At 51.6% G+C, this 26,734-nt stretch overlaps 9 protein-coding genes across 9 annotated transcripts; 5 read left to right on the forward strand and 4 right to left on the reverse strand.

Moving 5' to 3' along the window:
* Positions 1-486: 486 nt before the first annotated feature.
* NEUTE1DRAFT_41328 (uncharacterized protein) lies at positions 487-743 on the reverse strand (the record flags this gene model as incomplete). The annotated part of the gene is made up of 2 exons (XM_009851948.1): positions 487-571; positions 676-743. Coding segments are annotated over 2 exons (153 nt in total), but the record flags the coding sequence as incomplete, so codon positions are not given.
* Positions 744-4,627: 3,884 nt separating this feature from the next.
* On the reverse strand, positions 4,628-4,959 carry NEUTE1DRAFT_116765 (uncharacterized protein; the record flags this gene model as incomplete). The annotated part of the gene is made up of 1 exon (XM_009852148.1): positions 4,628-4,959. The coding sequence occupies one exon, from the start codon at positions 4,921-4,923 to the stop codon at positions 4,630-4,632; it is 294 nt and encodes a 97-aa protein (XP_009850450.1).
* A 315-nt stretch (positions 4,960-5,274) lies between these two features.
* NEUTE1DRAFT_116766 (uncharacterized protein) lies at positions 5,275-7,882 on the forward strand (the record flags this gene model as incomplete). Its single annotated transcript, XM_009852149.1, has 4 exons — positions 5,275-6,500; positions 6,559-6,639; positions 6,736-6,853; positions 6,936-7,882. The coding sequence occupies 4 exons, from the start codon at positions 5,532-5,534 to the stop codon at positions 6,962-6,964; spliced, it is 1,197 nt and encodes a 398-aa protein (XP_009850451.1).
* Positions 7,883-9,720: 1,838 nt separating this feature from the next.
* Positions 9,721-9,994, forward strand: NEUTE1DRAFT_116767 (uncharacterized protein; the record flags this gene model as incomplete). Its single annotated transcript, XM_009852150.1, has 1 exon — positions 9,721-9,994. One exon carries the CDS (start codon positions 9,757-9,759, stop codon positions 9,910-9,912), a length of 156 nt encoding a protein of 51 aa, XP_009850452.1.
* A 1,757-nt stretch (positions 9,995-11,751) lies between these two features.
* On the forward strand, positions 11,752-14,126 carry NEUTE1DRAFT_116768 (uncharacterized protein; the record flags this gene model as incomplete). The annotated part of the gene is made up of 2 exons (XM_009852151.1): positions 11,752-12,234; positions 12,359-14,126. 2 exons carry the CDS (start codon positions 12,105-12,107, stop codon positions 13,660-13,662), a joined length of 1,434 nt encoding a protein of 477 aa, XP_009850453.1.
* A 3,145-nt stretch (positions 14,127-17,271) lies between these two features.
* NEUTE1DRAFT_129305 (uncharacterized protein) lies at positions 17,272-18,887 on the forward strand (the record flags this gene model as incomplete). Its single annotated transcript, XM_009852152.1, has 3 exons — positions 17,272-17,405; positions 17,467-17,687; positions 17,740-18,887. The coding sequence occupies 3 exons, from the start codon at positions 17,272-17,274 to the stop codon at positions 18,885-18,887; spliced, it is 1,503 nt and encodes a 500-aa protein (XP_009850454.1).
* Positions 18,888-20,308: 1,421 nt separating this feature from the next.
* NEUTE1DRAFT_137157 (uncharacterized protein) lies at positions 20,309-20,986 on the forward strand (the record flags this gene model as incomplete). The annotated part of the gene is made up of 1 exon (XM_009852153.1): positions 20,309-20,986. The coding sequence occupies one exon, from the start codon at positions 20,309-20,311 to the stop codon at positions 20,984-20,986; it is 678 nt and encodes a 225-aa protein (XP_009850455.1).
* A 324-nt stretch (positions 20,987-21,310) lies between these two features.
* NEUTE1DRAFT_116769 (cytochrome c oxidase polypeptide 4, mitochondrial) lies at positions 21,311-23,069 on the reverse strand (the record flags this gene model as incomplete). Its single annotated transcript, XM_009852154.1, has 5 exons — positions 21,311-21,804; positions 21,886-21,986; positions 22,051-22,209; positions 22,619-22,663; positions 22,908-23,069. The coding sequence occupies 5 exons, from the start codon at positions 22,996-22,998 to the stop codon at positions 21,640-21,642; spliced, it is 561 nt and encodes a 186-aa protein (XP_009850456.1).
* A 1,965-nt stretch (positions 23,070-25,034) lies between these two features.
* On the reverse strand, positions 25,035-25,372 carry NEUTE1DRAFT_41564 (uncharacterized protein; the record flags this gene model as incomplete). The annotated part of the gene is made up of 2 exons (XM_009851964.1): positions 25,035-25,277; positions 25,310-25,372. The coding sequence occupies 2 exons, from the start codon at positions 25,370-25,372 to the stop codon at positions 25,035-25,037; spliced, it is 306 nt and encodes a 101-aa protein (XP_009850266.1).
* Between the last annotated feature and the right edge of the window lie 1,362 nt (positions 25,373-26,734).

Below are 26,734 nucleotides of genomic sequence, written 5' to 3' on the forward strand. Positions count from 1 at the left end.
CAGACAGCTGCGATGCCGACATAAACTCCGGCTCGAAGCCGGCTCTTGGTACGCAAGTACATGGCTGGATTGGGGTTCCCGTAATTGATGAGTGATCATGCAATAGCATGTGATGGGGCTTGGGTTGTATCAGCCATGTTGAGGGTCCATATAAAAGTCGATAGTCGATATGGTGACACGCAAGAGCTGCATGTAGTGACAGTAGTGTAGTGAGAGTGCATCGTAACACCAAGCTTTTGGGCGACGGACGGTTATGATTTGTCTGATAAAGGGAACTCGAGATGGATCGAGATGGAATGATGGAGGTTGGGTTCATCCAAAGCTGACATGGCAATGTTTCTCTTGTTGGACTTTTTTCTGACGGGTCGTCATGAAATTGACAGGACGATGAACGGAAGGAGGTTCAATTCGACTTGAGGAGTATGTAGGAGCAGCTTTTGGTGGCTGGTGGAGTACAAGGTGCAGGCTGCTTGTTTTAGCTCAGACTCAAACCCACAACAGCAGTGACTTGTATGCACCATCGCCAGAGGTAGAGAGGAAGTACCGGTCGGAAGAGGTACTGCCAAGTACACTACGCGGGTCAGATGTAGCGTTTGGGGTCATTGTCGCGCGACCTTCAGCAGCACATGTCTTGAGTTGGGGTTGATGAAAGGAAACGAGGAATACCGTACAGACCTCATGGCGAAAACCTTCAGTTCGTTGTCGACATTCTCTTCAACTTTATTGCGCTCTTCCCTCCGCCTTGATGGCCCTTCCTTTTCCTTCCTCGAAAACTCTCAGCTCAACGCTGCGACTTCCTTCACTTCCTCTTGGCTGCCATTGTCTGAATGCACAGATCTGCAGAATGGCCTGTGCGCGGTCTTGTGCAAAGGTACGTACCGAGGGAGGGGTGGATGAGGGGTCCAGTTCATCCCTGGCGTCGGTCCATGGAATCAGATTTGATCATCTCGAAACATCCATGAATTCTCAATCTTCCTATATTCAACCCAGAGACTCCGTTTTCGTGAGGCTGCCAAGACGAAAGTGCGAGGTAGCATTCAAGATATCGATATCAGTGACGCGAGAATGCGATGCGATGAATCGAGACATTTCGCCGGCTCAGCTGGGAATCGTGGCTTGGACAAGGAAACTGGGCCAATCATGGGGACGCCCAAGCCTTGCCTTCGTAATCCAAAAATCCTGAAATGTTGATGTTACGGCTTCAGAGTCAATACACGTAACCATTTTCCATTCACTGAACATCTCCAAGGACTCATGGTTTGACTAGTTATTTAACTTTTTCCGTCTGATCTGGCGCCATCCATTGACTATTGCATTGCGTTACCGACGACGGGCACTTGTTTTGTTCGACCAGCGACCAACAAGGCTCAAAGGCTGCACAGTTCCGCGTGCGTACCCGTCTTTCATGACTTCATCACCTGGCAACCCCTCCATTTCTGCCATCCCATCCTAGCCAACGGTCCGGCAAGCAGGGAGCATCGGTCCGGCGTCTCCAAAAACAGACGAGATTCCAGTCCGATTGTGTGGGTCACGGGCTCAGAAAAAAAAGAGAGCTTTTTTGTGACATCCCCGCTTCCATCGGTCCCCCAAAACGGAGCTGCTCCCAGCTTTGACAAGCCACAGAGGTACCTTTATTTTTTATTGAGGAATTGCAATCATCGCCAACCGAATCGAACAATCACCATCCAGGAAATCCGGACATCTCGGTCGACAGACACTAAAAACAAGTCGAGGGACTTTCCGTGGTCCACAATTCCTTTTTCCACTTCTCTCCGGTCTCCCGTCACATCCATCATCTGTTGCGCGCGCGTTTGCACTTTCCAAGTCACAGACAGCTTTCCGCATCGATCCAGTGCTGCCGCCATCCCCACACCCGAAATAACTGGCCTGCCGCTAGAGCCAAATTCCCAAGGCACCTACGCTACCTCTACCTGCCTCCAGAGCCCCAGCCACCCCTCCCCGGCGCAACTCTCCCGTCTCTTCGTTTTTTTTTTGACTCGACTCGAGGTCCCCTTCAGGTTCTCTTTCCCGTCGAGGTACTTCTGTCCATCACTCAGCAAGTCGAGGAAGCAGACCCAAGACCCTTCCCAGCACAGCACAGCACAGCAGCAGCAATAAGCAGATTGCACACTGGGAACTCGGAGAGTACTTTGCGACAACCTTCCATCGAGGTCGACAAGAGGTTCCCGCCCACGCGCGCATCACTCGGTCTATCGCCAATACCTCAACTCTACCTACCTCTACCTCAAGTTTTCTGCAATCCAGACAAGAGAACGTTAAAGTCACCTCTACACATACCTTACCTACCCTTTGCATCGCATCTCCCACGTCGCTCCGGTCGTTCGGGACTTGGGTGCAACTTTGAACAAAACCTGCGAGGATAAAAAAGTTATTTGACACGGTCAATTCTGCCAGTAAGTGCATCTCGCTTTTCTCATCCCTTCGAGCTACTGTGATCGATATCTCCCCCCATGCCCCTGTCATCCATCATCCATCCATCCATCCATCCATCATTCGCTCTTTTTTTTTTTTTTTTGCTCACTTGCACACATCCCGATCCATCATTCAATTTCCCTTTTTTGCGCGCGATAACGACCCAGAAGCCGAACCACGGTATCATGTTCGTGCTTTTTGGGAATGTCGTGAGCACTTTGCATCGCACTTGCACTGCACACTGTCTCTGCTTGGCCTGTCTGCCTGCCCCATCTGGTTACTCTCGTTTTTTACTACCGAGTTTATCCAGTGTGGGCTTGGTGTTGTTACTAGCTGAGCATGACGCCGCAGCCTGCCGCAACATCAAAAGATGCAAATAAATGCCACAACCACCACTGTCGCTGCTCTGCCCGGCCTCATCAATTGTCGACCAACCCCCAACCTGCCCGTTGTGAGAGAGATATGATTGCTGCTGCTACTGCTGCTTCTGCTTCTGCTGGTCGGCTAGACTGAACAGACGGCAACCCAGCACATGCACATTTGTCTCCAACGGGAACAAAAGGGACATGGGTTTGGAATGCGTGGGATTCCCCATGCAAGTGGTCAGCACCGACGCCTCCAAATTACCTACCCTTCATCCTCCGTCCTCCCCCTTCCTTTTCCTTCTCCTGCGTGCAGCCACTCAACCCGTTCGCGGGTTGGGCTGACCCAAGACCGTCACTTTTCCCCGGTGCCAGTGTGTGGTCGCCACACGGGCAGTGAGGAAGTATGACGCGGACTGGACCAGGCTCAATGCTGAGCTGTGATTTGCTGGAGCTCAACCATTCACTTTGAGCTCCGGATGGTCACCACAGCACGCAAGCAAAATGCTGGAAGAGGAATAAGAAAAAAAAGGGAAGAAAGAAAAAAGACAGCGAAAAAGAAGAGGACATCAAGACAACAAAACAAGCAGCAAAAAGAAGGGAGCTTATCCGCGACAGCAGGCGATGACAGAAATGAAAAGAGATTGAAAAGGAAAAAAAAAAGAGGCAGGCCAATGCATCTCCCATCTCACAGGCATATCTGGCAGCCCAGAGCGGCAGAAGCAGACAGTCAAAAGCAGAAGCAGAGCAAAAGCAGAGCAGAGCAAAAAGCAATTCGTCCGTTGGCGACAGTCACAGAAGTTTGCTGCAGCCCCGAGCGTCACGAAAAAAAGGGCGTTAGCTTGGCCAAGCCTTTTTCCCCATTTTATCTCCATCAGCTCATTCTCTCTCCGTTCCCCCATTCAATTTGCCCGCCGCCTGCAGAGAGCAAGGGACCAAAAAAAAGCCAGCGCTCAGTCATCGTTCACAAAGCCCAGTTTACAACCAGTCCTCAGCATCCACACAAAAGCAATCCCATCCATTCGATTGTTCCTTGATACAAACTATTTCTGAATCTGCACTGCTACAGTTCAGCCGTTACTGACTTTTTGAACTTTTTTCACCAAAAAAAAAAGACTCGGTCGGCAGCAGCAGCAAGAACACGACAATTAGCACAATGGAGCAGTGGACGATTCCGCCGCAGCCTATGCCCGCCATGGGGTCAACGGAGTACACTGTTTACCCCAACTCCACCAGCCACCCCAATGGCCTTCAGTAAGTACCTCTTTCCTTGTACCTTTCTCGTATCTGTCTGTCCTTCCCTTCCCTTTCCTGTCCCCAGAGCAGAGTGGTAGTAGTGGGGGAACATGTGCGATACATACCTCACTCGGTCGGTGCCTTGAGTTCAAGACACGCGCCGTCGTCGTTCCTGTTCTCTGTTCTCTGTTTGTCTGTTCTTTATTTTTCTGTTGTTGTCTACCTACCTACCTACCTTTCCTTGTCTCATCATAGCATCTTCTCCATCTCTTCCCTCGACACAACATTCATTGTGTGTGTGTGTGTGTGTGTGTGTGTGTGTGTGTGTGTCTGTGTGTTTGGGACTAGGTTACTACTGCTGCTACTCGCCTAGCTACTAGCGACCAGTCGGCTCGGCTTGAGAGACCACTAGTGTGGTCTGGTCTGCGTAGTCGGCCCTGCACGAGAAAGCGATCCAGGTCCCCGTCACCCACCAGCATCCCGTCGAGTGTCTTTCCCCTTCCCACGCCCGCGCGCAACAATCACTTTTACATGATACATGCTCCTTCCTCTCTCAGACCTTCCCCATCCACCATCACTTTGATTTCTTCTCCATCATTCATGTACCCCATCTCCATGCCCATGTACTCGTCGCGTGCCGTCCTGGGCCTTGTTTGTCCTCCTCTTCGTCTGTAGTGTTTGCCGAGTCGACGGGACACTTGCAAGACTTGGGACAAAGAACGAGTACGAGTAACGACTCGCTTATCCGGGTACCAGCTACTCCTACAAACTGCTGTACTGTACGAGCGGCAGTGCAAGCAAGCAAGCAAGCAAGCAACAGGAGCAGGCATATCGACATTAGCAGCCGAGGGCACGAAAGACGTTGGGACTGGACTCCTTGTCGCGCTAGCATCAGTCCGTCAAAAAGTCGACGCAAGCACGGGCATCATCCGTTTGACAGACAGACGGGACCTCTCTGTCTCTCTCTCTCTCTCTCTGCCCCCCTGCCGCCTACCTCTACAGTACATCTACCTACAACACGCGCCGCCGCTGGCCGAGACCCTGCCTGGACTTGGACTTGACCAGACACGGATGAAAGTGGGTTGGATAGACACCTACCTCCCCTCTACTTCTGTCGCCTGGCTGGCCTCGTACCTCTGCATATTATTACCCACGCACAGAAACAATTAACCATCCTTTGACTCGGCCTGTTTCGTCATCCTTTCCCACCCGTCGGTCATCGGCGCGCGCCAAAAAGCTACCTCTCGGGCCTTGTTTCGATACCTTCCTTAGTTGATCCCCGCCATTGCCCTTGGAACACCCCTTCTTTTCTTCGTCCCATCAACAACACTCCGTCACTACACGTACCCGTGTTCGCGCGTGCGTTCACGTCTGTCGACTGCGACCCCTGCTGTCGCGGTGCAGCCTGGTGCTTCGTGCCCCAGGCCGACCCGAGGACGCAGCGACCCATCGCATCGCGACCCGCACGCAACCCGCAACCCACCACCGTCCGTTGCCAGCATGAAGAAACAACAACAGCAGCAGCGGGTCCCTAATGACGTTCATGCTCAGGCATGGCGTCAACCCACGCCGTCGATGCCGGCGCTGCCACAGCACCATCTTCCTCCGCATCAGCAGCAGCAGCAGCAGTTGCAGCCGCAACAACAATCACAACAACAACAAAGCGCGTTTGCTAACCAACCCGCCTGGTATCCCAGCCCGAACCACTATGCCCAGCAGCCCGAATTGACTCGTCGCGACCAGCCGCCCATGGACTTTCGCGCCTACGCCCAGAGCCAGCCGCAGCCGCCGCAGCAGCAACATGCCCAACATCAACAACATCACCAGCAGCACCAGTCCCCACACCAGCAGCACGCCCAGCACCCACAACACCATCAGGCTGCCCCCGTCCAGCCGTCCATGCCCCATGCCCCACAACCTCAAGTGACGCCGCAACAGCCAGCCCAGCAGCAGCAACAGCAACAACAGCCTACCCCCGTTCCTGCTCCCGCCCAGCCAAGAGGCCGTAAGCGCAACGCTCCCGGCGCGCAACCTTCTCCCCATCCCCAACACGCTCCTCAGATCGCCCACGCGCCGCCACACGCTCCTCAACACCAAGCGCAACATGCTCCTCCACACCACGCGTCGCAACCTGGCCAGCCTCAGCATGCGTCCGTCCCCCAGCCTCCTCAACAACAGCAGGCTCAGCAGCAACAGCCCCAGGTTCAGGCCCACCAAGCTGGCCAAACCGCTCCCCCCGCGCAGCAGACTCCGGTCCCTCCTCCGGCCGCTCAGCCCGTCCCCGTTCCTCAGGCCCAGGCTCCGGCTCCGCCTCAGGCTCAGCCTGCTGCTCCCGTCCCTGCCCCAGCCTCCGATGCGACCGCTCCGCCAGCGAAGAAAAGTCGCACCAATACCCCTTGGACTCCGGCAGAGGAGCATCGCTTGAAGCAGATGCGTGATGCGGGTAACAGTTGGGCCGAGATTGCCAAGGTACATCAATCTGTGTTCTAATTCGAAGAATGACCAAAGCTGACCATAATCCAAACAGACCTTCCCTACCCGCACTGAAGGCTCCGTCAAGAAACACTGGTACAAGGATATGCACTATGCCGAGTTTGCTGAGGATGAGGTAGTTAGCGCCCACCTTCTTTTCACCCTTACCTACATTGGTGGCATGCTGTTGTTGTGGTGAGAAACCAGAGATGCTGACTGAGACGTCAAACAGAGTGCCGCCCTCATGAACGCCATCAAGGAGTACGAGAACAACAAGTGGAAGGCCATTGGCGCCAAGGTTGGCAAGCCGGCCAAGGCTTGCGAACAGTATGCTAAGGAGCATTTCCCTGGTAAGTTGTGCTCCCTTGTTCCCCGATGTTACCCTGAAAGAAAAAGACCAGCTGTGCTAACGTTTGTGTTTGTTTGGAATAGAGCTCTTCGCGCCTCAGAAGGCTCGCTAGAGATGGATGACTACGTCATCTCCGACACGACAAGGGTCTGATTGCCAGTGACGAGCTTTGCAAAGCTGTACGCTGTCTGCAGCGTGGTCAGCAAAAATACTCTCATAAGGAATACATCTGCCTTGGCTCTCGTGGCCTAGGCGGCTGCGGGGCAACTCTCTGGCAATCGCAGTCGGATGACCTGGTACCCTCGGGTTCCTTGGGTTTCCGACATCTCCGGGCCGGACCATATAAAACCATCAAAGTCAGGCTTTAGTTTAGTCATGGGCGTTTTGGGATGCAAGATCAATATCTGGTAGACACACGTCTTTGGTGTCCGCCAAAGGTGGGCATTTACTTGTCCGCCAAATCGGAAATGGATGAAGAAAGAAGAACCTCAATCGAATCGAAGAAAAGTTTCGTTGTTTCCTTATTTTCTCTTGGGCTTGGACTTGTCTATTTCGGAAGTTGGGAGAAAGGATGGAAGGCCTTGTTATGGAAAAAGATTTCTTGCTTTGCTTGCGCGCGCGGGCGATGGGTATCAATCGTCGCTTGGTTCACAAACTCTCTCCTCTTGCCTTTGTTGATGTGTTGATGTCGATGTTGTCGTGTTGTGGATGTCGTGAACATGGAGGGTTGACGTGACAAAAGAGGTGGGTGGGGTGGATATAACTTTCATGTGGAGGAAATTACTCGACGACTTGATGGGGTGTCCAAATCTAAACAGATCACGGTGCCAGGTTGAAGCTGGATGTTGTTGTCTGATGGTCAAGGGATCCCCGGGGACGGACTTAGTTCGAAGGTTAGAGAGATTGATCCTGTTCTTGTCGATAGTCAATGTTGGTGTAGTCTAGCGGGAGGGTACGTAGTAGCGGGTTAGCAGGTTGGTAGTTAGTCGTCGTCGTCGTTGTCGTCACTGAGTTGCTTTATACCCCTTCGCGTTCTTGACTATTTTCTTTCTTCGACAGCTGTTCCTTCGTGTTGCAGCAGATCTATCACTCGTCCAGTTAGGTAGGTTACCGTCTCACCGCGGTCAAGGGGAAGCCTAATATCAATGACGGTGGGTGAACGCAAATTCCCTTGAGTATAGAAATTTTAATGAGAACGCTGTTACGCGTCAGGTACAAAACACCCGCCTGGACCGAATGAATGGAATTCTACCCGTTGACGACTGTATATGATCCCTCTCATCCGGGAGGCAGTCAGTCGTCGACCGGGCAAGCCCGCGCATTCCGTATTCCGTATACTGTATACTTCCTTCCGAGTCCGAAAACTGCTGAAGGGACGTATGTTGGACGCAGGTACCTATGTCTAGGTACTTATGGCCATTGTTAGGCTTAACCTATAATACGACTTTGCTGTTAATTTTTCTCGAGTCGAGTCGAGTTGCTCTTGCCCTTCCTTTTTTCCCTCCTCTCTTTCTTTTTCTTTTTCCTTCCTTTTTAAAAGAAATAAACAGAACTATACCTATACAAACAAACAAACAAGCAAACCATACAAACAAACAGACAAACAAATAAAGAAATAATACAAATGTATTATATTATATCGACTATAAACATGGGAGCACACACACGACGCTAAGTTTAGGTACCTACCTCTAGTTAGTGTAGTTGGTGTATGGTAGAGTATGGACAGGGACAGATACTGTAGGTAGGAAATTAAATATGTTATGATATGAGTTGAGTTGAGACGGTAATGAGAGTTGAGATGAGATAGTGGTGAAGGAGAGGATGATGATGATGGAGAGGATGATGGTGATGAAGCTAGATGTTGAGGTGGAAGGAGGAGGAGAATAATAATGAGTTGTAAGGAGGATAAGGTGGGTACTTATTATTTCTGTATCCAGTCTACCTACTACTCGCGTATGGTGTCAGTCTAGACTATGTAGGTTGATTTAAATCGTTCCAGCGAGGATCGCGGTGTCAAATGGGAGTTAAAGTTCATCATCAGTTTTGGGTTGATAGAGCGAGTCAGAGAGATACCTGCGGTTGGGTGTGCTGTCAACAAGTTCCTGTTAGTGAGGTACCTAATGAGCCGTTTGATCGCTCCCCTTTTCCGCTATAACAGAGCCTTCATTGGGTTGGAACAATGTTTGGATGCAATGTGTATTGTCTGTTTATGATATCTACAAGTATGTTATTCCTGATTTATTCACGTAGCTAAGGAAGAGACGAGTCCTGAGCAAGCTTCTGGTGTCTTCTTGTCCCTACCAAGCGTCTTGCCGTTGGGGTTGCTGAAGTCTTAATTGAAGGTGTATTCAAGCCCTCATCAGTTGATCCAGGCTTTCAAATCTTTCAAATTCCCCTTACACCAGGCCGCGCACCAGTGCTCTTATACCTAGGTAGGTAGCAAGTATTGCGTCGAGGTATGTACATCAGGAGCATGAGGGTCGCAGCCGCCCGCAGCTGTCAAAGGCGTACCGAGGCACCCAAGCTATAGTTTTGATCTGCAAAAATGTATAACTTTGATTGCAGTGCAATTCGTGGAGGCTTGTACACAAAGTGTCAATGAATTGCGTTTGGTTGTCTCACCACTTGCCTCGTATGGGGTTGTACAAGGCACCAGAGAGGACGAAAGGGGGGGTAGAGAGATCTGCCAAGAGATGGTCGAGGATAATGATTATTTGGGGATTTTGATGCTGCTGCTTTTCAGTTGGAGGCCTGTGCCATGGAACCGGTGCAGCAAAAGCAAAATGAAAACCAGAGGCGCGGTACATGCCACTGCAGGAGAAGCCAACATCTCTCGGTGATGCAAGTTAGTTCCTAGAAGGGAAGAAAAGTGAGAAAATCAAAGTAAATGTGCGAGGTGCAATGGAACGCATTGCAGGCTCGATCTCGAGCCACAAGTCCAAACATGTGAATGCTCGTGGTGATTCCAAAGAATCCATCCAGTCTGGGCAGGCAAGGCCAGGTCCCTCGACGACAAGGTGTGGTGCAAACATGTCCTTGAAAATTCGCGAATCGTGATTGGTAGGAAAATGAGGCGGTACCGAGACGTTTTGTTTTGCCTCATCATCATCACACCCACACCATACGTACCACCATCTTTGGTAAAGAAAGAAGAGAGACATGATTGCCGAAAATAAACCTCAGCTGTCTGTCTAGCTGTCCAGGGACAGAGAAAGCGATTCACGCGCTGAGCCCAGATGTCAGGCAAGTCCAGCTGTGAATACGACGGACGGCATGGGTGCGTGGCGATTGGTACATCAGCCCGCAAGTAAGCACACCTCCACGCACGACTTTCTCAGCTTCACCCAAGTCAAGCCATTCAGTGTAGTGTACATAGTACACTACGCATCCCAGATCCCCAATCACATCAATCACCCTGCGCGCTTGCGGCCCATCGATTCTCGTGGGCTAGGGTTGCAAGTCTGAAGAGTTCGTGACGGCTCTTGCTTGGCTTTATGTAGGGAAAAAGCCACAGCGTTGACTGTCTGTCGTGCATAAGTCCCTTTGCACATAAACCGTTGTCCATTCGTTGTCCGTTAAACTTGACCTCACTCAATTCCCAGACCTTTGGATCGGAGCGGACAAGTAGAATGAATTGTTTGCTCGACTTTTATGATCAATTGCCATTTCCACCTTTTTACTCGCATTGTCCTATTTTCAGGGAGGCAGTGTATTTCCCTCCCATTCGTTGAGACATTTGTTGTGAATAGTGTGTGTACACTACACCTCCAGGATCCCAGGTCGGCAATAGAGCAGTGAGTGTGTCTAGTGTAGTGACAGCCGGTGTGTGGTGTGTGCAACAAGCCATATCGGGAAGCGCGCGATTGTCCAACACGAACTGACAAGGTGGTGTCAAATTGTAGATACCTATGCAATGCGATGCGCTGCGCTACGCTGCTGTTGTGTCAGCTGCTGCTGCACATGTATTCTAACGGATAGATGAATCCCCATAATCATGAAATCCAATTGCGCAGTTTTGTTTTCTCACGTCATCGAAAAGACCCCTTTTTAGAAATTGGGCGATTTTGCAGAGAGAAAAACACCAAAAAAAAAGGAAGGAAAAAGGCCTGGGCTCTCTTTCTGGGGATTCTCAGGGAGTACGCTAGTGGATCGATCACGAGGGAGTGGACCATATTCTCCACAGTTTAATGTCCCTTGGCGGGAGTCGGGGTCCAATTCAAGCCGATCAGTGTCACTCCCTTGTCCCATGGAATCGATGTTTCCCCGTTTTATTTCCTGCATCCGATCTTCCCTTTTTTTCTCTTTCACGCAGGCTCCCCCACATTTTGGGATGGTTGACTGACTGTAGAAAGAACTTGTGTGTTGCCCGGGAGCTGTCCAAAAGGTCCAGGTGGAAGAGCTTCCCTTGGTGGAGGAGGAGGAGGGTTGGCATCCCATTGTTTGGAAGCGAGCGAAGGTCCCAGAAACTGGCTGGAATTCGACCACATGTTTCTCCAACTTCCAGATCGAGAAAGTGATGGCCCAGCTTCCCTTTGAAAGAAATCCTTGATCAAGGTTTCCTTCTCGTCCCTCTTTTTGCATTTTGCCTCCTTTCCTCTTTCCTTTCTCCTCTGTGGTCGACTCTCTCGTTTCACCCATTCACCAACCATCGTTACGTGACCGGTCATAACGGAAACAAAAACTAAACACCCTCGCTAACTACAGCCAACATCAACAACCCCGGTACCGAACAAGCCGAGAGAACGACGACCATCAATCGGGCAGTTACTTGGGACTGAAGAACTGCACTCACAACGAAGTGAGTTTGTTCACCACCGTACATACAACCCCGCGCCAGCACAGCCTTTCTTGAAGCCAACCACCACCTGCGCTGCTCTATTCCTTTCCCCACGAAGGATTCGCTGCGAGTGCGTGCCCCATTGCATCCGACTAGGGGATCGACTAGGCAAAAAGCAATTAAACCGACTTTGGCCATCTTAGCCGGTTAGTACGGGGAAACCCCTATAGGCGATTCCCCTGCAAGGGCCGTTGTTGGTAAGGTAGGGTCCGCCGTGGGTCACATGGGCTGTTGTGGGCGGTGGTGGTCCCTTGGTTAATCTCAATATTTTACGATACGACTCCCCACGTCAGTCCACTCTCACTGTCAACATTCCATTGTCCGTCCTCCTTGTCGATTCGTTAGACGGGGGCAACATCATCACTTTCGTTTGTTTCTTTCGAAAACAACATTACACAAAACAAAAGTCAAAATGCGTTCAACAACGGTTTTGACTTTGGGCGCTGCTACTGCCCTGCTCGGCGCAGGCAACGTCCTCGCCGATGATATCCCTACCTGCTCATTGGACAAGAAGTGTCCAGAGTCGGCACCTTGCTGTTCTCGTAAGTCTTTTGTTTTTTTTTCTTCACTCTTCAGTTGGCACCACCACCACCACATCTGCCATTTTGACATATCAACACAATGCACGACGGCAGCTCACTAACGCATCTATCCGCGCCACCGCAGAATACGGCCAATGCGGCGTCGGCGCCTACTGCCTCGGCGGGTGCGACCCGCGCATGTCCTTCTCTCTAGACTCATGCGTGCCCGCCCCCGTCTGCCAAGACAAGACATACAAGATGGACAAAGCCTCCATGTCCAAGATTGTCGACATCAGCGAGTACCTCGGCGACCCCTCCAAGGCCGACTGGGTCTCCCAGGGTGAACCCCTTTCGTACAACGACAACACGCTGCTCACCATGCCCAAGAACTCGGTCGGCACCGTCCTGGCTTCCACCACGTACATGTGGTACGGCTCCGTCAAGGCGCGGCTCAAGACGTCGCGCGGCCGCGGAGTCGTGACGGCCTTCATCCTCATGTCGGACGTCAAAGACGAAATCGACTACGAGTTCGTCGGCTCCGAGCTCACCACCGCCCAAACCAACTACTACTTCCAGGGCATCCCGACGTACGCCAACAGCGGCAACATCAGCGTGACGGACACGTACTCCAACTGGCATGAGTACGAAATCCGCTGGACGCCCGACCAGATCCAGTGGCTCGTCGACGGCCAAGTCGGCCGCACCAAGCTTAAGTCGGAAACGTGGAACGCCACAGCCAACCAGTGGGACTTCCCGCAGACTCCCTCGCGGGTGCAATTGTCCATTTGGCCCGGCGGCGCGGCGTCCAACGCGCAGGGCACCATCGACTGGGCGGGCGGTGCTATTCAGTGGGACTCGGAAGACATCAAGAACTACGGGTACTACTTTGCTACGTTTGGAGAAATCACAGTGCAGTGCTACGACGCCAAGAGTCCACCGGGGACGAACAAGGGCACGTCGTATTACTATAATAGCTACAGGGCGACCAACGATACGGTGGTGGATAGCGATAAGCCTACCGTGCTGGCGTCGTTCCAGGGGACCGGCACGGATATGGATGCTGGTAAGCCGAGTGGGACCAAGGGCGGATCGGCGAGCGCGACCAAGGCTGGTGGAAGCAAGGGGACGTCGGCGCCGAATTCGATTCCGGGGGCGGGAGCGGCGCCTAATCAGGTGCCGGGGGGAGGGTCGGGGAGTGTCTCTGGAGGATCTGGATCGTCGTCGTCCGGCAGTGACGGTGGAAGTTCGGCGGGTAGTGACAGTGGGAGCGGCGCGAGCAGTGGTTCGAATGCGTGTGGAATGAATGGGTTTTCGCAGAGTTGTGATGATGGAAGTGAAAGTGGAAACGGCGGTTCGTCCACTAAGAATAATGGTGTCAAGACGAGGGATGCGCATGGGGCGAGCGCGTTGGCTGCTGTGGTGGGGATTGTTGGGTTGATGGTTCTTTAAAGATGTCTTTATGAAGGGGTGTAAGAGTGAAAGGAAGAGAGAGAGAGAGAGATTTGATTTGATCAGTGAAGATTGGACAGGACAGGACAGGACAGGACAGGACAGGACAGTAATGGTAATGTTGTTAATGGGTAAATTGATGTCTTATCTTGGGCTTGTCCTTCAGCGGTGGTTCCCTTCCTTTTCGGGGAGTGGTCTGCGTATTCATGGTTGTGGTTTGGGGTTTTTTTTTTTTGTTAATCCCATTATTGGTGTTTCTGGGTCCTTTCTTGACTCTTGAGGGTGGGTATCGATTGACTGCGTTCTACCTAACACCATATATGGTTTGGATCATGTATAGATGCTAGGGATAAGAAAGGGGGTGCGGTATGTGGCATGTGGTATAAGGGGAGGCATTAATGGATTTTCTTGTCGTGTATGCGCGTAGGCTTTTCAAGTTGGCTAATACCAGGCGGGCCATCATTTATCTTTATTGTGACTGTGACAATACTCTTTAGACAGGGAGGGAGGAAGGGTCATAAGGCTGTCTGTCGGGTCCCCACAGTCAATGGGCATATTGTTGAGTTCCTCGTGATTTGTCGAATTTTCAGGTGAACTTGCCATCTGGCCAGGTCTGGGAGATATCGTAACGCTCTATTGCCACTATTTTGTTTACTTTGCGATCGCCTCGTCTTGGGCTTGGCGCTTGGACGTGCTGTTGCAGAGATAGATAGATAAAGATGCAGTCAGTCTGGTGGAGGAGATAACCTGAAGGGCCTTTTGTTCTGTCCTTGTGAAACTTTTTCACCATTCGTGTGGAAATTGCGGTCTGAATGGATTTTGTGAACCTGCCCCCTGGTCATAGGTGTGTCGACGTGAACTTTTTGGTGTTTCGTCGCGCTTTGTCTTCACGATGGTATGGATGGTTGTCATGAAGTTGAAGACGGGAGGGAAGACGCCCGGTGGAGCGTTACTACAGGGGCACAACAGGCAGCACTGTTAATGGCTGCAGTGAGTGAGTGCCTGTTTCATCCTTGCGGCGTGCAGCTGTTAGCGTCCCCCGGCCGGATACTGTACTGCAATTGATGTTGACGTGCAGCGATGATGTGAGTGAGGTCTTGTCGATCACAGGAATCCACTAACATCTTGTCAGTACCTCCACTCTTGACTTCATCTTCGTTCTTTCCTAGAATCACTTGGCCATGTTGAATGTGGAAGGCACGATGACTCTTTGATGTGCAGTGTATGTACCTACTTCAACTTCTCCCCAAAGAGGCGAGGTCTCTTCAATATTTCCTCGCCGTCACCCTCATCAAATGAACCGACTTCTCTCCATCATTTTACCGCTCTTTTATTCTGTTAGCATGTCAACACCATCAGCGGCGGCAATCTGGTTACCGCATACGGCAGAAAGGGACCCAAGATAGCTTCCAGATTTGTCGAATGAACAACCGCCCTGGTCCCGATTTGCCTGTTGGCCAGGCTCGACCACTCCCACGGGTCTCAGGAACGGGCCTGGCAGTGCCTGGGAAACCGGTAAAGAAGAGTTTTCCGCCATCTGACAACTCCTTATCACCGTCCATGGTGATTGATGTGAGTCTATAACTCTCCAATGGTTTCATGCCCCCGTTTTGGCCCCCATGGTGGTGGAAGGGCATTGTCCACCCTACCAACGGCTTGGACAGCCATGGGTGCGTATTGTGACGAACCGTTACGAGCACAAGAACATATCGCTGGGATAGAACAACGGCGGCAGTAGCCAAAAGGTACTGATCGATTGTTGAAGCTATTGCGGACCCGATATACCGGACCCGAGGATCGAAGCTCTCGGGTCCTCTCGATATTACGCACACGGGGACCCGAAGGCCCGATGGCTTCGGGTCCCCCTTGATTGGCTAGTCTAGCTTACATCAGGATCGTCACACGTATCTTCTCGTCCGGGACTTTTGTCGAGAGGAATCAACAAGTCATGAAAGCTCGGCTAACTGTCAATTTGTCTTCAGCCTGTCCCGTCCTACCTCTAGCGCGTGCGAAGATCAGGCAATGGATCAACACGGGCTAGTATCTACTTCCCTTCCTGTGTCCGGGCATCACGAACACCAAGGCTGACTACGCGACGAGACCGGTGTGGTGACAGCTTCTTGGTATGCCCAGAACCATCTCCAGTCCTATATTGTTCCCGTGCCACCATACAGGTCCCGTCTTGGTTTCTTCGAGTCGCGAACACGTTCCACCCGAGGCCCCGAGGCGTTCAAGGCTGAGCAGAGCAAACACGGTACGGGGAGCACATCAACAGATTCGCAGCTCTTGAGCGACAGCCCCCGCCGCACATACAACCAGTCGGCTTACACTTCCAACCGGAGACCTTCCGCGAAACCAGTAATGGTGTTATGGCTTGTCTTCCCGCGTGCACTGTTTCTTGCAACAGCCGTGTGGCGCCTGGCCCATGACCAGTCCCCCTGCCGGAAGTAACTCCGCAATAAGGCAGCCATCACAGTGGGAATGACTTGGATGCCTTTTTTACACTTGTTCCGAATGTTACACCACTCACCAGCGCTTCCCAGGTCTCTGGGAATATTCAACACTTGGGTTCATGCTACGACCAATCTCGTTCGCTGGACATGCCAATTGTCCTCATCAAGAACGGCCAAGGGACTCGCGGAAGCAGAGTGCCATGTCCCCGGCGTGTTGCGGCGGGAGATCCGACACACCTTTTGCGTGCGGCTCGGCTTTCAGATGTTGGATGGTTTTCCGGAAAGTTTATGCCCACATACCCGGTGCAATGCAACACTTTTGTTCCCAATTATCTGTGTTTCTAATCCATCATCCAGATTAATCCGAGATATTGGCGATACGGGCGCTACACCTCATACCGGCTTCGCATCCGAGTGCACCATCGACGCCTTCAACATTCCCGGAACCATCACACCGGGTCAGGACTTGACGCTTAGCTGATCTGTGGAATCACTGGGAAGAGGACCACGAACATCAAACCCAAATCCTCCACGTGCTAGTGCAGCCGCCCTCGTGGAGAGGTAGCACAGCACACCGGTTCGTGACCCTTCTCACCATAGTGCTGAGCTGAATCTCCCTCAAAGTAGCCACTCGACGTCTTGGACGTTTCAAGCCTTATCTATCCTGGACCCACTGCAAGTCTGACGGAACTAGTTCATGGAAACAAGTCCCGGTGCTCTATCATGACAATGTACTAGTGTACCTCGATATTGCAGGGTCCTGATGGTACCTGGTCAGCCTCGCCTCTCTTTTCTGCCAGTCAACATGTAAGCGCATCTACACACATACCCATTGAAGATCCTCATACCTCGGAGCGCTGCCGATGCATCTGGCGGTCTAGGGCTGATGCTGTTCCCGTGTTTTCCACGGTTCATCGTCAGGGCGAGAGAAACTTTTCGTCTGTTGACTTCAACGTGGTGTCGAGCGGCTCTATTTTTCTATCAACGGGGAGTGACCTGTTCAGGTATATAACCACTCACCTGCTCCCCTCCGTCCGTCGTCACGCGTTCCACAGGCATTCAAGAGGTCCTCAGTATAAAAGGGCTTCGGGAGCTTGCTGTTCTATTTTTGGGCTCCCGCCAGACCATTTTCAATCTTACACCAAGTCTTTTCACAATGTCAAACCTTTTCCAGAGACCGTCCAAGTTGGACAAACACCGGGACACCATCTATCGCTTGTACATCACGGAAAACAAAACCCTATCGCAAGTTATTGACATTATGAAACGCGACCATAACTTGCTGGCTTCGTACGTTACATTTCCTTTCCATCCATGTCAGGCCGATAGCTAACATGTGATGGCCACACAGGGACAAAAAATACAAGCGTTACTTCAAGATCTGGGGATTCGAGAAAAACTACAAGACCAGTGAAATGATATCCATGCTCAAGATGCAACAAAAGCGGCTCAGGGAAGGAAAGAAAACAATATTCTGCAACGAGAATGGCCAGAAGATACCCAAGAGCAAATTCACGCGGTTCAAGAACCGTCACACCATCAGGGAATTTACGGATGAAGAGTTACAAGAAGGTACGGTGGTACTTCCCATCTTCCGTTTGGGGCCATCGCTTATGCTTGGTAGTCGAAATCCCGAGAGGCATTACCTACAAAACACCCGAGCCAGATGACACCAAAAGGCGGTTGAAGAATCGTTCCAGCACCAATAGAACTGGCGAGAGAACAGGCATGGGGGTAGAGGAACCTCAAGTCATCACCCAATCATCTCGGTCGGACCGCAGGGACAACATACGTCGAGAAGATTATCAACTACCCGCAAGGCCAGGCTCGTCATTGTCTATGTCCTATCCGAACTGGAGGCAGTGTCGGGATACCGGTTTTATCCCAACTAATGCCTCTCCTGCGCCTTCGGCGTACTCCTTGAACACTACAATAGGTGCTCCCACTGCTCCAATGGCGGCCTACACGTCGAGGCAACATGGCCAGATTGAGACGAACTTCTCCCCATACTCGACGGCCATCAGCGACCCAGGTGAATATCAGTCATCTGCAAGTTTAAGACAGGGCTCAGTGTCATCTATGCCGCCCCTTGACTTGAACGACAACCAGGCTGGGCTTTTTACCAGTACCGTTCCTTCTCCCGCTCTTCTTGCATACATGTTAAACACTACTCTTGGCTGTCGGATTTCTCCAGTGGCAGCTTACACATCAACTGAGCAGCGTTCAGCGTATGCGCTGGATTCCTTAACACAGTTTTCAGGTGCCCACACCGCGGGTTTTGTTGACTTATCCGCGAGCGCAAGGCTGGGATCATTGTCATACAATAACTATCAAGGGAGTCATGATGGGCCTTCCCGTGGTATTCTCAGCTCTCGCGCACCCTCGGCTTCATACCTAAACAACAACACCTGCGACCTTGATGCTTCATCCGTTTATCCCTTTAACAACACAATCACTGCCCCTGTTCCCCTCTCCTCTCCATGGAACGGCCAAGGGCCGTTTTCAACCAATGATCCCATCTCGCCGGGTCTACAGCTCATTGGTTCCGGTCCCTCTTCGACATACGCCCAGGTGGAGGCATTTCCCGTCGGTCCTAGACACGATAACCATACTGGTGACTATGGCGAATATGACGATATACCAACGAACACTGTGAACAGCACGTACTCTCCTGTTTTGCAGTCATACCTTGGTGAGACTGAGGAGTATCCGTCCTGCAATTCCAACAATTACTACACTGGCCGGATATCAGGGCGGCAATGTTGTGGATGAAAATCTGGACGTTGGATCTCAATCCCATTGAGGAAAAATTTGGTTCTGGTAATGGCGAGTAATGAGGGGATGAGTGAAACGTTACTCGCAACAGAGCAGAAAAACAGGATAGCAACGCCTTAGATTGAACTTTCTTTGGCCTCTCAGTCTTTGGAGGTTCGGCGGCGCCTTTAGACCAAGGGATTATTTCACATTGTCTCGTTCGTCGAGGAAGAAAAGCTTCCCCGGCCTGCTGGATAATGCAGCGTACCTACCTATAAACGAGGCAAGCCTTAAGCAGCCGGAACATACCCATTCCAAGCTGTATATTAGACATACTTGTAGATATATCTATCAAGCCTCGCTAGAGTTTGTAAGCCAATCACATATGCGCCGTTTTGTGACCGATGTTATTTTCTTAATAGAGAGGAGGGGCCAAGAGGAAGAGATAATTGTCTAGAAATGGACGATGTCGTGTGGCTAGGTATCTATCTTAGGAATGCCCGACTGAGGCTTTTGTTTTTCTAAGTGTACTTTATTCAGAAGGGAGGGAGGCCAGTAACATGAAGACGGGAGGTTCAGCAACATGAGGTTGATCTGGAGTACGTATCATGGGAACATAGAGGACATGGAGGACATGTCTGATATCGTTTTGATAGAGAAGAAGAACAGATCCGGAGTCAAAGAATGACTTCCAATCGGTTGTATATACTCAAGTGTTGAAGCCTTCAAAGTTGAGTGTTGAAGTTGAAGTTGAAGTTGAGGTTGACGATGCGACATTGTTAAGGTTTGGTGTTGCACAGTAGGCTTTGGCGGAGGTTGCACTAACGGCTCAGAGGCTCAGACGGCCCCGCATTTTCAAGGCCGATGGCACCGTGGCCCAAGCTTCCTTTCAGCGAGCTGAGCGGGTCCATTCCTACCATTGGACTAGACCAGACCATCGAGGTCCCGTCTCCAGGATCTCAAAACATTCCAGTTGCTGGCTTCCTATCACTGTCGGCCTTCCAGATTCCATCCCCATCGTTCAAATTGTCTTGTCTTATTCTTACCATAGAGGGTGTCTCCTTAAACTGGTTTTTTTTTTGCGACGCCAGCCTAGTACCGCACTCAGCTACTAAGAACCCATCTACCTATGTACCGCTTCTACTGAACTATGGTAGTGTAGCGCGCGCCCACTTCCGTCCATCCATCGAATAGAACAGTATCGCAACGCGACACCACTACCTTACTAAGTAAGGCGCATCCAGACCGCAAACAATCTTTCATATCTTTCTACCTCCCCGAAGAGCAGGCAGTACAGCGATCTAGCCTTACGAGACGACGGTCGATTTCTTTCCCCCTTGGGCCGACTACAATAAAACCTCCACCACCCCCACTGCCCTCACTCAAGCATCCAAGGAACCAACAAACAAACCACCCATTCAACACAATCCACCATCACAATGAGCGGCTCCGGAGGAGGCACCGGAGGGAAATTCAACCCCAAATCCCTCCTCTACGACCGCTCCGCCACGCTTCCTCCCTTTCTCGCTCGGTTACACGCCCAACACGCCCCCGGCAATTATGACGGTCCCGATCCGATCCTGGCAGCGCGGAGACGACCGACGAAGAGACCGAGAAGTGGCAGTGAAGAAGCGGAGGATGCGCCGCTTGTTCTTGACGAGCAAGGGAATGTGGTTGATGGAGTTAGTGTGGGGGTGGATGGTGTGGTCACGGAGAGGTTTAGGGTAGAAGGGGAGGGGGAGGGGGACAACAACACAGGGGAGGGGACCAAGGAGGGGGAAGGAAAACAAGGAGGGAAAGAGGGGGACAAAAACGAAAATGGGGATGGAAACAAAGATGGGAAAGAAGATAAAAGCGTAGGGATAGGAGCGAGTAAGAAGAAGAGAAAGGTAGGGAAGGTTATTGCTGGTGATGGTGATGATGATTCGGAGCAAGAGCAAGAGCAAGAGCAAGATGGGGATGATAGGAAATCATCAGCGGGGAAAATAAAGGACAAGAACAGTGGGAATCCTGAAAAGGCAGGGGAGAAACCAAAGCCCAACAAGACGACTACCAAGAAAAAGACGACGGCCAAGAAAATCAAGCTTAGCTTTGGTGATGGTGATGAGGAGGGTTGAGAAGTAGTTGTTACCGGGCTTGGGCACTGGAAGTATAGAAACGCATAAAAGGGGCATGTCGAGAGGAAGGTGTACATGTCGGCCGGCGCATGTCCTGATAGCAACGGCGCAAGATGCGTGACCTGATCATGAGCTCGCGGATGACGAGGGATGCAAAGTCCAAGTTTGTCTAAGCCGTTATGCCTGGTGTACTACCCGGGAGTTATCCGGAGAACACAATAGTGAGCTATCTTGGATCTCTCGAGTCTTGTGGCTTGGTACCGGAAGGTCGAGTCTAGACGATCATGCGAATGCACTTCGAGCAACCAGTTTTAGTAACATTGGATCGGGACGTGGTGTTGATCCAGAATGAATGTGAATCCAACACCTCTCGAGTTTCTCGATGGTATATACAATTCCATGTTCAGTATTTAGTTGTTGTCCCCAGGGTTTTAGGCAGAAATCTACAGCTCTAGGTTCTCGAATGCAGGTTCAGTCAACCACCTACCCAGCCTCATCATCACCCCCGTGTTCTCCAGGTTCGCAATCACAGTGCTTGCCTCCCAGTAAACTTGTCATATGCATGCATCGTATTTGTCAATGTCTTCTTCTATTAACAACCCACTACACAAAACCTCAAACCTCCCTTGGCAAACCCAACACAACTGGGTAATTTACCAGTACTCGGGCTTGACGTAGTCGGCAAAGGTCTTGGGCTCCTCGAAGCCGTGGTGGTCGTGGCCGTGGTCGTGGGCGTGGTCGTCCTGGGGACCGACGTAGTCCATCTTGTAGACGTTGCCGCACTCGGGGCAGCGCTCGACGGGACGCTCGCGGGTCATCTATCTTCTTGGTTAGAATACTCAACTGAGCGGTAAAGGAGAGAAAGAAAAGAAAAAAAAAGAAAGAAAGAAAAAACTCACGGTGAGCCAGATGACGTTGTGGGAGTCGGCAGGGAAGCCAGTGCAACCGGCGTACTGCTCATCACCGGCGGAGCGGACGGAGATGGGGTTCTCCATGGTGCCTGTTTTTTTCACTGTCAATCCCCCAGCTCCTCTCTCAACCCAGGTTATTACGGCGAGTCTTACCCCTGCGGGAGGCATCAAGGGGCTTCATGTCGAAAACGTCGACGCCCTCCATCTTGCCGAGAATTTCGAGACGCTCGAGACCGGTGGCCTGCTCGAGATCGGTGGGGACAGTGCCGGGGGCGGCACCGGGGCCGAAGAGGTCATCCTTGGTCTTGATCTCTGTTTGTCGCGAAAGGTTTATAAGTCAGTCATGTATGTTTTTTTCGTCGTAGGCGGTTTCGTCCGTCATCCCGCACCGTCATGGAGCGAGGGGAGGCTATAGGGAGCTGGGCTGAACTGAGCTACCCGGCCGGTGGAAGCTGTGGTAAGGGGAAAGCCTCGAGCTTGAGCTGGTCGATGAGCTTCTTCTCCGATTCGTCCGCGCAATGATAATAACCCCCTCCTTTTTGCGGTCGTTCAATGCTTTCCTCCTCCTTCTTGTTGTTTCATCAAGCTCCCCCAAGCTTGACCAAGCTCAGCTCGAGCTTCGAAAGACCCACCACAGCTTCCAATTCGCGTAGCCCAGTTCCCTAGCAGTCCCAATAGACACAATGGTGACGCAATCGCCGGCGAGGGGAAATCATCATACCGGAGAGACGCTTGATGTGGGGGACAGGCTTGGTCTCGGCGTTGCCTGGAATCAAGATAAAAACATGGTGTCAGTGTTTCGATCGGGATTCGGGATTTGGAATTGATGCGCGTTTGGTTGTCGCGAATTGGTTCGTGGTGGTGGTGGGGTTATGATGTCGTCGTCGGTGGTGGTGGTGATGATGCTTATGCGCGGATATTTGCAGCTTCGCGATTGGAGCTTTTTTGGATGCCGTGCTTTTTTTCAGGCCGCAGCCGCTAAAACCAAGAGACGTCCAATGTTCACTTACAGCGCACAACGGTGGTGGCGATGCTGCGACGGAGAGCGGGGGCAGCGGTGGCCCGGCGGGCGACGGCGACGGCGGTGCGGGACAGGAGCATGTTGGCGACGGCGGCGGGTGGGTGGTGGATGGTGTGATGTCGGAGTGACAGAATTGACCGGGAGAGAGCGGAGAGGCGGGAGATGATGTTTTGTCGCTGTCTGTCCGAATCCGAAGCTGGTTTGCCCACACTGGGTCCCACAGCTGAGCTGGGCACTGTAGTGGACAGAGGCCCCGACCGTGCTGCCCTTCCCTTCTGCCGCTGGCAACTGGCGAACGGGCGGTTTATTGACAAAGGCGCTTGGACCACATTCTGGAAAGCTTCCCCAGCTGGTTGCCAGAAGCAGCTAGTGCACGGTCAGGTGACGCTGCACGTGGGATCTTCTATGTCATCAGGACCATGAAGTAAAGCGACAATTGCGTGATGAACACATGACAGGAGAGTTGTGAAGCAATGATAGGTTTCAATTGACCTAAATACGGCACAGATCATATAATGATTGAGCTAACCAGGAGCTGTAGAAGGTCTTGATGGAGCTATCGCTGGTTTGACAGGCATGACCCTAACCCTCCAAGCCCCAGTCACACATCGGCAATGCTCCACCCCGCGAAACGGGACTCGGGCTTTCCAGCTTCAAACTACCGGGCCCAATCCGGCTTCCGTGTCCGATAGTGGATCCCCGGATCGGCGCCTTTTGCATGTCGGAGCGGCACCATGCCGGAAGTGTGCAAGTCATCTTGTCCAACTAACTCACTAACAGAAACACAACACAACGAAAGATTCACAGCTTCTTCACCACAGCCGGCAACCGCCACCGACCTTTCATCTACTCAATCACCCATCCCTGTCGCAACCCGAGAAGGAGGAGCAGAAGCCGAGGTGAAATTCGAATTTGTAGGGGGTAGGTGGTGGTTGTGATGGGGTTGGACTCTGAAAGGGATTAATGTTTGGGAGTGAAATATCGCATATGAGAATCGGGTTCGGAGTTTGGGATGTCTGGGGTCTTACACAGCACTCGTATTTGACCTTGTTCAGCATGGAGGCTCAAGACAAGGAAACACACACGACGTCTTGTTAAGCACATAATCACGCCCTGCAGCTACGTACTTCCTCTCTCTGCCTCCCAACCACCAAGTAAGATTCTTACCTACATGATACCTACCATCTCCTAGTGGCGGAAAATTTCCACCTACCGAAGACTATCCCAAAACCCCAGAGTCCTGTCCCATGGTTCTCGCCCTCATTGAGGCACAGACGATGCACCCCGTTTTTTGCTTCCCCTTTTGAAAGCTGAGCAACTGAGATATGCGGGGGTCCCGTCATACAGGTACTGTGGTTCGCTCCAGTCGAGCGGTTTCCAGGATCTTGGATGTCACTCACGTGGTCAATACTGACACCGGTGATGGTGCTGGATGGCTTGCATGCCCCTGACTGGATGAGGATGAGGAGAATACCTATCGAGACATGATGCGAGATGGAATGGTGAGACACGGGCTTGAGTCTTTGAATATTCCACGAACCATACCTACCTCTGTTCTAGCCCCCCGACCATGGAATTGGGCTCCTGCTTTGTCTTTAGGCATACATTCTGGATGCTACCCAATAAACCAAGGCTGATCACTCTGGGGTAATCTGAGTAGATCTCCTCGGGCGGAGCTGGTTCCGCGGCTGGGGCGCAGATGGGTCGAGAAATCTCCGTCTGTCCGAGGACTTGCTTCTGAACGGCTTTTCGTTTGGATGATTGTGTCAATGGCAAGACTACCGCCGTCTAGGTACTTGTTCGTGCAACCGAGTGTCGAGAAAGGGGCCCCAGGATCGACATCTGAAAAATGGCTGCATGGCGCTGGAGCTAATCCCCGGACTTCTAGGGCGACAGGGTTACTGCAAGAGGAAAGAATTGAACTTTAAAAGGCTGAGCAATCTCTGCAGCTGGTGTCCTCACTGACTGGAAATGGTCAGTCACATTGAAGACCGAACACCAATGAGAGTGATGAATGATGGCCATCCTACCAATTTGGGCACCGAGGGAAGGAGCAATCAGCCAATGTTGCGGGGCCGCGTGATCAAGGTTTGGGTCGATACTCCCTCATCTTCATCTATCCGAAGAAGGTGCAAACCCAGGAGAGGGTTATGTCATACCTGGAGCTTTTGGTAGTACAATGTGTTGTATAGGGCGACATGATGAACGACCTTCGAACAACCTCAGGAGGGCAAGAAGGAGTCTTGGCACTTGGCAGATGGGTAGGACACAAGTTCTTCAAGGACCTGGAAACCATCGCCAGAACTGGAGAGGTGAAACCCCAGACAGCCGAAAGCGCATGTCCTCGGAAGACAAATAACTTGAAGTAAACTGGTTTGGTCAGGAAGGTACACTACATACTTTTACCCCAGACTCTTGGGTGGCATCGACCGCAACTCTTCCAGCATGTAACATTCATTGTCTAGAACCCGTGGCACCTGCCTGTCTGCCTGCATCACACTTTTGCTGACTGTACAAGCCCAGGTCATTGTCCTTGCCCTTCTGACCAACGGCGACAACCGACAGCAACGAACTGCAGCCAGTCGCCCAAACAACCAAACTCCCTCTCTCAAATTTTCCTCTCCCGTCGACTCAGCCCCGTCCCGTTGTCCCCTTTCCGACAGCTTTTATACGCACCAATCAGACGCCATTCGGTACTGTCCGCCTCCTGCGCAGATATCTTTTTGTTTCCGTGTCGGCTCTAGCCCGTCATTCGTTTTGATGCCTCTAACCATTCAGCTTGCGACCACTAGCTTCCCAGATGGTAGCCGACCACCCAAAAAATTGCACCGCTTCCTGCACCCCGGCTCTTCCCACAGCTTTTTCCCATCGTGCCGGTGCCCATGTCGTGCTACCATGTCGTTCGTGTCTCTTCCAATTGCTAGCAAGGTAGTAGCTAGGGCTGTTGGTCTGTTAATTAATTGCTAGCTTCACCGCCCTAGAGATTAACAATTGATGAGATCAAGATCCTCCATTGAGGTTCCTTTGGTCTTCACAACCATCAATTCCTGATTCAGGCTTTGTGGAATCTGGTCTTTCCATCCTGCTGGGTCAGCTCATGCCCCCCTCCCTTTCCTACGCTGTCTCACCTGATCGCCTCATCCGAGTGCTACCCCTCTCTCACCAAGGGGAAGAAAGTTTAACCTTGTTACCTTTTTCTATTTTGTCCTGCTGGCCAGCCTGCTATAGCTACACAACAAACATACGAAGCTTTCCCATCACCTGAGCCCTCGGGAGATCCAATCACCTTTTGAACTCGACCATTTTTTTTGCGACTTGCGACTTGCAAGGTTTTGGTCAAATCAAATGAACCTTTGAGCTTTTCTTCTTCCCTTGCCCCCTTCTCAATTTTTTTAAAGACGCCACTTGCGCATTTCTTACCTACCCTGTACCCTACCGTCCGTACACTACTGCGACTGAACATTGGACAGAAACCGGAACTTGTGTCATTTATCTACCTTCAATCGTTCCAGCCCTGTCAGCTTTTGTTTTCGCCTCAACAAGGGAACGTATACATACCTAGCCAACCCCATCGGACCTTTCCGAGAACTGGCACACACACATACACCACCACCACCATCATATCATCTCTTAGAAGCTTTTCATTGTTTCACACGCCGAACTTTGACCTTTTCCCACCGACAGATCATCTGGCTTCCTAAACTGGACAGAAAACTTTTCTCCTCACCCACACTCACTGTCTTTGATCCGAATTATTGCCCAGTCAAGTTTTATGGTGATGAAGCTTCCTCCTCCATACCCGACATTTCTACCATC

The sequence above is a fragment of the Neurospora tetrasperma genome, assembly GCF_000213175.1.
Source record: "Neurospora tetrasperma FGSC 2508 unplaced genomic scaffold NEUTE1scaffold_3, whole genome shotgun sequence".
Classification (NCBI taxonomy): domain Eukaryota; kingdom Fungi; phylum Ascomycota; class Sordariomycetes; order Sordariales; family Sordariaceae; genus Neurospora; species Neurospora tetrasperma.